The sequence below is a fragment of the Rhagoletis pomonella genome, unplaced genomic scaffold (genome assembly GCF_013731165.1).
Source record: "Rhagoletis pomonella isolate Grant_MI unplaced genomic scaffold, Rhpom_1.0 Rhpom_scaffold_00186, whole genome shotgun sequence".
NCBI classification, from domain to species: domain Eukaryota; kingdom Metazoa; phylum Arthropoda; class Insecta; order Diptera; family Tephritidae; genus Rhagoletis; species Rhagoletis pomonella.
Genome location: NW_023458740.1, coordinates 98,055 through 108,324, shown reverse-complemented (window position 1 = coordinate 108,324; position 10,270 = coordinate 98,055). Strand labels below are relative to the sequence as shown.

At 36.6% G+C, this 10,270-nt stretch overlaps 1 protein-coding gene and 1 long non-coding RNA gene across 2 annotated transcripts in view; one reads left to right on the top strand and one right to left on the bottom strand.

Annotated features, from left to right (window-relative positions):
• Nucleotides 1-3,408: 3,408 nt before the first annotated feature.
• The window catches only part of LOC118750266 (leucine-rich PPR motif-containing protein, mitochondrial), a gene marked incomplete at its 5' end in the record, with an annotated part of 42,113 nt that continues 35,251 nt past the window's right edge, over nt 3,409-10,270 (top strand). Inside the window, 1 exon segment of the mRNA XM_036484991.1 lies at nt 3,409-3,931. Within this exon segment, the coding sequence (XP_036340884.1) occupies nt 3,409-3,931 (523 nt within the window).
• Nucleotides 7,163-8,880, bottom strand: LOC118750267. Its single transcript, XR_004994369.1, has 3 exons — nt 7,977-8,880; nt 7,793-7,915; nt 7,163-7,718 (listed from the first exon to the last, which is right to left on the bottom strand). It is a non-coding gene; the product is annotated as an uncharacterized LOC118750267 (long non-coding RNA).

Sequence of the window (10,270 nt, the reverse complement as noted above, 5' to 3'; positions counted from 1 at the left end):
AAAGCGGCTATAACTTTTTTTATTCTATTCGAAATAGTAAGAGTGGCACATTTTCTAAATATTTATTAAATGAGCAATTTTTTTATGTAATGTACTATACAGTTATAGCTTAGTACATTTTTTTTCACCAGAGATAGTCAAAGTTGGGGAAGAAAATATCAAAAAGTAAAAAATCCCAAAATAGTCATAATTTTATGATGGTTCCTTAATATATATAGGTTTCTGAAATACATGCAATTGACTAATTTTAAGTACATTTTGAGGTTTCTGAAGTGCAATTGACTAATCTGAAATCCAATGTAACGAAGCGTTTTTGTTGCCCCATTGCTTCTTCTACAGTGCTGGGCTATACTCGCCGTGTCCAGAGTTCGTTACAATAAATTTGTAGTTTCGGGGCTCTGGTGAATCGTACTTTATTACATTATTCTCTTACTTACTATCAAACATATAACAAGATAACAATTGTAAATATTCGGTAGTGTTACTTGCAGTGGCTGGGTAACGGTTTCTTTTTCCGTTACGAGCCCGTTAGGCTGTAGTGGCGTGGCTTTAGTACTGGTGGGCAACGCTCTGCTGACGCCGCTGGGTGGCGCGCTGCTAACGGCGGTGAGTGGTGCTCTGGCCGCGTCGATATGTGGCGCTCTTGCAATGTAGGTGAGTTGCGCTCTGGGGACGCCGGTATGTGGTGCTCTTGCAATGTCGGAGAGTAGCGCTCTAGTCGCGTCGATGAGTGGCGCTCGGGTGACACCGGAGAGTAGCGCTCTAATCGCGCCGATGAGTGGTGTTCTGATGTCGTTGACAAGTGGTGCTTTGATCGCACCCTGACGTCGATGGCTAGTGGCGCTCTTGGTCGCGCTGATGAGAGGCGGCCAGTTGACGTCGTTGAGTAACGCTCGAGTCCCGCCGATGAGTGGCGCCGGAGATTGGCTCTTGTTGACGGTGGTGAGTAGCGCTCTTGTTGGTGCGGTTGATGTCGCTCTGCTGACGGCGAACGAGCGGGTTTCGTCCGTGCGCGGCTCACGGTAGTCTGTGGCGAGTGGTGGATCATAGCCGATTTCAAGCTCGGAAGAGTGAGGTTCAGTCCGTATCCCCCCCTCGCTCAGATCTATGGCTTTCTACTTCCGAATGGTGGATGTCGAGCCGACGCAAAAGCAATCGCTCCAGTCAGTTGTAGTCGTTCGACCGCGACCACAGCTCGGTGCTGAGCGGCTGTGTTGTATCTTTAATAGGCTCTGCAGTGATCGGACTTCTACCGCATTGTGGTAGATCTGCCTCTTTTTTGAGCATCTACCACACAAGGTCTGAAATCTAACACATATTCGCGTTTTTCAGTAGTTTTATTTTTGCTCGATATAATTTTCTTAATTTTAAGAGCAAAAATTGTACAACCCTAAACACTAACAACAGGCAGAATGGGAAGATAAATAAACCGTAAAATAGTAAATTTTCTTAATATTCAATTTTTCGACAAGAAACGTGGTTTTATTGTGTTAAATTGCAAAATATATGATTTATAAAGAAGAGTTAATAGCGAAAATGTTAAAAAACGCCGATTTTCGTGAAAGTATTAGAAAATTTCAGTACATCTAAAGTTTCTAAAGCGTTGTTTACCTTTCTGGAACGTGCCACATTTGTTCACTACATCGTGATGTGATAAAAAGAAAAGCTGGCAGCACTCCGCAAGGTTGCAGAAATCTTACAAAATATGTTCGAAAAATGTCTTGATATGGAAGGAACTGATTTACACTGCCAAGGAAAAAAATTGCGGGTATTTGTGGGCCAAATTCCTCAGGGATATTTCGTCCTCACACCAATTAACGGTTCTGTAGCGCATTTGACTAATCTGAAGTACATTTTACGGCTTCTGAAGTACAAATGACTAATCTGAAGTACATTTGATGATTTCTGAAATATAGTTTGCGCATTCTGGTGCTGTTAGAAAAGTAAATTTCTCTTTTTGGCAATTTCTTCGTTTTTTAGTGCCTTTCGATTTTTAATGCCTTTTCCTGCCTATTTTGCTATTTTATTTTGTTCGTTTTTTATAGGTTTTTAGGCTCTAAAAATCCGTTCCCTGGTCATGTAGTATCAAAACCTAGTACGTGAACCGGGTTTGAGCCGGAAAACCGCTTTTTTCTAGAGTCCGACCGATTAATCGGCATCGGCTAGTATCGGCACAAAATTGAGCATCGGCATCGGCCTTTTTTCGCCGATTCTTTGGAATTTCTTTTCAAATCTTCAGGTGAAGCGACAGCCAACATTAAAAAACATTTGCAGACAGCTCACAAAAATGATTTTCTTTTATATGGAGAACACTGCCAGCAAAAAAATTGCCAAAAATTTATTTTATAGCAGCTTGAAACTTGCACTTCATTATACTAGAATGAAATGGTCTACAAAACTGCATACCAAAATTCTGATTAAAAAGTTTGAAGTTTTGGTGAAAATAAGCGGAATTTTTCTAATTTTTGCACAAAGTTTGAAATCTGAATTTATAGCTAGACTTTTATAAAAAAATAATAAACATTAAATAAAAAAGACAAAATCGGTCAAAATATCACAATTCTTTTATTTTGTGGACCACTATATGTATGTACATACATACCTAGCATATAAGTTCCTAAGCATTGAGTGCAACAGAGTGTATTTAGTACTAAACGAAATGAAATTTTATGTTCCTAAATATTTTTTGCTTAGCACCATAAAAAAAGTGTTTTATGTAATGTACATAAATGTAATATATGTACATATATTTTTACACATGCATATGTATGTATGTACATATGTACATGTGTATGTAATGTTGCATAACAAGATAATTAATTCAATTATTTCTTATCTTTTGTTTTTTTTTCGTGAAATGAACTGATTTTATGAATTAATACATTTATATGTAATTTTTTATGGAATCGGCATCGGCCGATTCTTTCCCCATAAGCCGATTAATCGGCATCGGCATCGGTACCTGAAAAAAAATTGGAATCGGTCGGACTCTACTTTTTTCTATTAATTAACTTAACCATTAATCGAACCGAACTTTTCCACAAATGTTTGATCCGAACCGAAAACCGAACAACTTTTCATAAAGGTTTAAAGGTTCGTTTCAACCAATTTTCAATAGATAAATTTACTTTTTTTTTCTTGTGGCAATATCACTTGAAATTTAGCTTTGCGCGTTGTTGCACTTGACATTTTATACTTAAACTTCCGTATTATTTTTTTGATTTCCAAACCGTTGAACCGATCCAAAACCCCAGTTCAAATACCAAAAAATCCGCTTTGTCGAACAAATCCAAAAGTGCAAAAACGGTCCGAACCGCTGAACCGAACCGACCAAATTTTTCATCCAGTTCACCTCCCTGATCAAAACATAGCCTGAAAATAATGTGAAACATGTTTGTACTTTTTCAGTGGCTTTGCCAATGCATCACCTAAGTCAGATCTCAATTTGGACAAACAGCTGCGACGCCTAGATCAAGATGTACGTCGTGTCGGTCGAATTTCTCGACGCGATATTGATGAAGTCCTGGAAGAGATACGCTCCCAACGTTCTGCTACTAGTTCACAATCACTCCTCGTAATACGTTGCTGTGGTAACCTGGTGCCGGAAGAAATGCCGGAAGTACGTACTGCGCTGGTACAAGAGATCTGGAAAACTCTTACTACTTTGAATGTTCCGATGGACATCTCACATTACAATGCATTACTGCGCGTTTACTTGGAAAACGAGCACTCGTTCTCACCAACAGATTTTTTGGCAGAAATCGAATCAAAAAACATTGAGCCAAATCGAGTAACATACCAACGACTGATTGCACGTTATTGCCAGCAAGGTGACATCGACGGGGCCACGCGTATATTAGAATTTATGCGCTCCAAGAATCTGCCTGTAAATGAGAATGTCTTCAATTCACTTATTCTAGGCCATTCGCAGGTAAGTCTAATGACAAAAATGGTTGTTTACATTTATTGAAATGAATGTAATAAAACCGTCGGTAACAAAATGGTCATAAGTATCAGTCTATGGCGCAAAAACAATGTGAAGTAATTAGGCAGTATTATATTTACCTGAAATTCACATTATATAAAGTTATTATCCATGTTATTAATTATGACTAGACATTGGAGTTCTATAAAATTTGTATATCGTCGCCTGGGTAAAAGATTGTCGTAAGCGCCATTTTGACGATTTTTAGTTCTAGTAGTTATATATGTATTTTGAAATAAGGTCTTTCGATTGGTGTTATTAGTTTTTAGATATCTCCTTTAGTTTCCGAGATATTGACTACAACTTTTTCGATAATTTAGTAAAAATTTAGTTAGTGATATCTTAAAAATGGCGTTCTCCATTTTTGGATATCTCCTTTAGTTTCCGAGATATTGAGTAAAAAGTGTAGTTAATTTGGTAGACATTTTGATCACACTTTGTCGTATTTCATACAAACTGGCTGCCAAATTGTGGACAAATGGCGCTTACGACAAAATTTGACTAAAGAGAACCGTCGTACACTCAGAACTAATTAGCAATCAACATTAAAAATTAAGTAATTTAAGAATTTTGTGAACTAGTAACATTTTCAGAGACTTTGGAGAAAATCTATCTTCCCGTTTTCGAGAAATTGCATTCCAAACTTCAATCGCGATTTCCCACAACCTGCCGAAATTAACATACGACAATCTTACCCAGGCGATGATATGCAGAAAATAAGAAAAAGTATGCAAAATATATGCGAATAATGTGCAATCAATACTGCCAGGAAACCTGGATAGATAAATACGCACTCTTTCTCTTTAGTTGCAATTAGTATTTAATGATAAAGTTTAGATAAAAGGAATGTAAATGAAGTTCAAGTAATTACACTGGATCACAAATTTTAATTTTGATTTTGTTCTCCAGACGCTACTATCCAATTTGTATGTTAAATCACTCGCTGACTCCGAAAATCGAGTTAATTTTTTTTGTATGGATTCGTTTTCGAGATATTTGCAATTTACCGTTATTCAGCTTAAAAAAAGAGTGGTTCCAATTAATCAGGTATATCTTACGAACCAATTAAATAATCGTAATACGAGATAGGGCAAATGATAGATAATAAAATTCTCCATAAACCGTATATAGATTACTTTTCGATAGCCCTGATAGTTTCTGAGAACTTAATTAATCTTTCCAGATTTTTTGTTTTTTTTTATGGAAAAATGCAAAAAATTCAAACTTTAACAGGGAAAAAAAAGCCAAAATATTACAGTTTGTGCGTAAATAATTTCCACTGGTGTTAAAGCCTGTTCATTTAGAAAAAACTAAGCTACCAATGAAGAAAATCGGTATATAAATAACAAAATAGTGATTGGTCAAATGAAAATGCGCAAGGATTTTTTGTATGAAATATCAGCAGAAAAGAGTGTAACTCATACGCCACGTACGAGTAGGTAGAGTGTTTGCATCGAAAACAAGAGGTGTCAGAAATGATTAATTAATTAAAAGTGATATATACAGTTTATGGAGACTTTAACTTGCTTTCATTTCCCGTATCTTGTATTACGATTATTCAATTGGTTCGTAAGATATACCTACGTGATTAAGTGAAACCACTATTTTTTAAAGCTGAGTAACGGTAAATTGCATATATCTCGAAAAGTTATCCATAGAAAAAAAATGATCTCGATTTTCGGAATCACCGAGGAATTCTACACGTTAATTGGATAGTGGCATCCATAGAACATTTTTGCTCTAAACCAGTGTTATTATTCGCAAAAGTCGCGTGGCCGAATCGTCGCGTTAGCCTCGTTGCTTGTTGTCACAGTATATACTAGGGATGTTGCAAATGTGGAATTGTCTAACAGCAAACATCCGCTGATGCGGATGCGAATACGAATGTCAAGTATTTTTAAGAAACAATAAGGTAAGTAAACTAAGTTGTTTAGGCAAATAAAAAATGGAAAAGTTAGGAATTTTTAATAATGTTTATTTTATTTAAATAGTACTTGAATTTAAATATTTAATAAAAAGTAATGAATTTCATATTTAATAAAATGTAATGAGAATTGCATCGGGGCTGAAAATATCGGATGTATCCTCCCAACTTTCATCTTCACTTGAAGAATCTAGCATAATGGTGAGATCGTTGTTTAAACATCGCTTACATGCCAAACCAGATGTGCCAGGTTTTTCTATAGCTTTTTAAAAAGAACTCTTCATTCTCATTTCTTTGGCTGTTTCAGAACCTGTAACGTCATCAGCGTTTTTTAATTTTAGTTTTTGTAATTCATTTTTTTTTAATACTTTCTTCTGTGACCGGTTTGAAAAATTTGTGCTTATTGTCAGCTAAATGGATGGATATGGAAAATAAATTATTATTTTCCAGGAATGAAAATTTTGAACAAAATTCTGTTTTCAAAGTCGTCGCTGCCAGCCGAATCGGATTATTTTTTTAAAAAAGCACCCCGATTTTGCATGTGTAAGCATTTGAATTATTAGAATCGCGGTTGATGAGTGTCTCAGATAGCGACGTAATTCTTACTTAATTTAAGGTCAGACCTATATAATTATTTGAGCATCGATTCTCTTTGTATCCAGACGTTGACCATTTCTGCTGGAAATCCCTATTGAAAGAGTAAGTCTTTAACTTTAAATAGCAAAACAGAAAAACAAAGAAATTATTGCTAAAATGACTATGTTCTCTTTGACGTACGACTGCCCATTGATAGCTCGGTTGTATAGCTTAGGAAATAATATGCTTAAGGATATTTTTATCAAAGTTGATAAATATGTCATTTGACCAGTTTTGTTACACAAATACTCCCACGACCACAGACAAAAACTCAGCCTCATTGCGCAAGACGTAAATTAGGCTAAATTGTACGACCCGACAACATTGGCATTGGCTACTGTCGTGCTGAAATAGGTAAACGACGAAAATCGTCGAAAACTTCGCAGTGCTGCCAAGTTTTTCCGTTTTAATACACTAGTCGAGTGGAAATTTTAGGCAATGACCTGAAATTTTCGATACGATTCGACTTACATTCGTTACGACTCTTGCAATGAGGGTGAATATTGGCCACAATTTTTCATTTTGTTTGCCATATATACGTTTTATCGGTGCACTTGCACAACATTCGCATTCGCAAAAGCTCCGCATTGATTATTGCGAATGCGAAAGCGAATGCGAATGTTAAAATTAATGCGGAAGCTCCGCGGTTGCGAATGCGAATATTCGCAACAACCCTGGTATATACAGCAATAAACCTTTTTGCAGTTTTTCACCACTTGGTCTCGGAGGAGAGCTTTTGGGTTGTGTGCATCGTTTTTAAAATATGTATGTATAATTATGTGTTATTTATGAACATAATGTAGGTTAAGTATAATATCAATGCTTAATTAAGAGATCAATAGTTAAGTATGTACATAATTAACGCTTGTTATTCATAAACTGGAACACTCAAATCGTAATGATAGCACTGAATGGTGTTTTCTAAAATGTAGGTTTAAAATTAAAAAAATATCCATTGTAAGATTATATTTTTATGAAAAACGTGAATTTTGTTTTATTTTGTAAATTTATCAAGTAAAATCCTAACTTTCCGAATATACTTAGCTTTTTATTAAAAAAAAAACGAGGTTTGTAGAGTTATAGAGACTCCAATGCCTGCCAGTGCATCCGCCCAGATATTTCATTAAGCACTCCCAAGTTTGAGCGACCATTATCCTGAGCTCCTCAAAAACACTTAACATCAAAGTATAGAATGTCACAAATATAAATCATACACACATACAATAGTTATTTCTATGAATTGCTACCGTATAAATTCAGGACATGCATTTGCTTGGAGCTAGCACATTCAATAGTCCATTACCCGGAGCTGCTCCAACATGATGAGTAGATTTTAATGAGCCACACATGCCACTCCCTCTGGCTACAAGCTGAATATTAGAAAATAAATGGCAATTATCTATTTAAATGATAAGAAAATTGTTTGTTTACAAAATTGCCTGTGCCAGTCTGCCAAAGTCCGGTTGTTGCCCCCTTTCATGCCACAGTAATTTTGTTTACAACTCTGAATCAGCAAAATTCATGCTCCTTCTCGTTATCAACTCTGATCAGATTTTACCCCCGAGGAGTACTAAAAAAGGTTTATTACTGTATATGTATACTGTACTCGTTGTCTTACAAACGTTGACTGACTCAAAAATGTTGAACGCTCGGAAAATGTTAACCGCTTGTCTAGAGTTGCCATATGTTTACAATCGGCCACTCCTGACTATACAGCCGTCCTCGCTATTAATTGTCATCTTCATCGGTGCTTTCGGCACCCTCGTTAATTTGTTCGTCGAGAGCTGGTAGATTACACCACGGTCGAAGCTTATCTGAAGCGTATATAGATGTGTAATGACGTTGTTTGCCTGAATCTGGAAGATAAATTATGACGTATCGATCTCGATCAAGGACTTTGCTTATAATGAAGGGGCCTTTGTAACGTTGCTCCAACTTTCGTGATTCGAACGTGATGGCTGGTTCGTTCTCGGCCAAGACCATGTCGTGTAACTCGATCTGCTGCCGCGTGTCTAAAATCATTGATATCAACGTCTTGTGAGTTACAGTCATGTAGAATCGTTGTTAGTTTGTTTTTAAGTATATCGCGTGGCTTGAATGAATACACCAACTCATATGGGGTTCGAGCTATCATTTGCTTGCGCGTTGTGTTGATAACTCATTGGAAATTACGTAGTTTGTCTTCCCAATTCTTCTCTGATTGCGTCGTCGTTCGGAGCATGCTTAACAATGTTCTGTTAGTTCGTTCAGCGTTACCATTCGCTCGTGGTGTGCGAAATGTGTTTTGGATACGATTAATATCGTAATCTTTACAGTATTTAGTAAACTCTTTGGATGTGAACGATGTTCCACGATCCGTTACAAAGCGTTGAGGGACTCCAATGTAGCTGATTACTTCGTCAAGGACTGCTAGCACGTGTTTGGTCGCAGTACTCTTGGTAGCGCTAATTATAGTAAATTTGGTGAAAGAACCAACCAAACCATTATGTGCTCATTTCTAGGTGAACTTTTCGGAAAAAGACCAAGGAGATCTAAATGGATCGTTTCAAATGGGATCGGCTCCATGTCGCCGTAGCTATATACTCCTTTCTTTCCGGTCGGGATTTTGTTGCAGGCACAATCGACGCAAGATTTGATGTAGGCATTTACAAAATTTCGTATTCGCGGGAACCAAAGGAAGTTCTGAATACGGTCGATTGTCGTATCCACACCTAGATGTCCGTCCTTGTCATTACTAGACTTGAAAAATTCACATTTTGATAAGTTCAGCTTGGGACCTGCCGTCTTTAATTTGCAAATCACTGCTCTTAAGTTGTTTATGTGCTGTTGCATATCTCTGCCTGATACAGTTATACGACCACAAAAGGTATATAACTTAATAAATTTTCCATCGTCTTTTGAAATATGGCAGCAGCAGGTTTTACCCCAAAAGGCAAACGTTTCTTCTTGAATGTGCCAATGTGAGTTGACCACGTACATAATTGCTGTGAGTTTTCATCGAGAATCAATTGTTTGTAGGCGTTAGATAGGTCTAGCTTTGAAAACAGGTTACCGCCTTGAAGTGACGCAAACATTTCGTCAATCAGAGGCAGCGGGTACTTAAAATCGGAGAGGTATTAATTTATTGTACCTTTGTAGGCACCACAAATTCTAAGATCCCCATTCGGTTTTATAATAGGAACGAGAGGAGTGCACCATTCTGTATGGTCAATTGGCTTTAATACATCATTTTTAACTAATTCTCTCAAACTTTTTTCAATTTTAGCTTTCCTTTGGCGTGAAAAAAATTGACTTGTAGTTATTATCTATAAGAAAAGAAGAAGAAAAATTTTTCCCAACTTATAAGCGCCTAGACCATTGTTAAAAACTTCGTAGAATTCATTCTTAATTTCTTCGATAATTATGGAAGATTGATTGGAGTCGCTAATTGAATTTATTTGTACGAGCTCAAACCCAAATTCTCGCAAAAAATGTGTACCAAATAATGGGGAATTGTTGTTATTAGTAACTACGAGTTTAATTTTCTTCTTTGTGCCATTGCATTCAATTATTTCATTATACTCTCCTAATACCTGAATTCTGTTGCCATTATAGTCAATGTAAGGATCACTACAAGTGTCAAGACTCACATTTTGCTTTATTTTCTTTAAAAAGTGCTTGGAAACTGGGCTGCATGATGAACCTGAATCACAAAAATCTTCCATAGAAACTACATTGATTGTGAT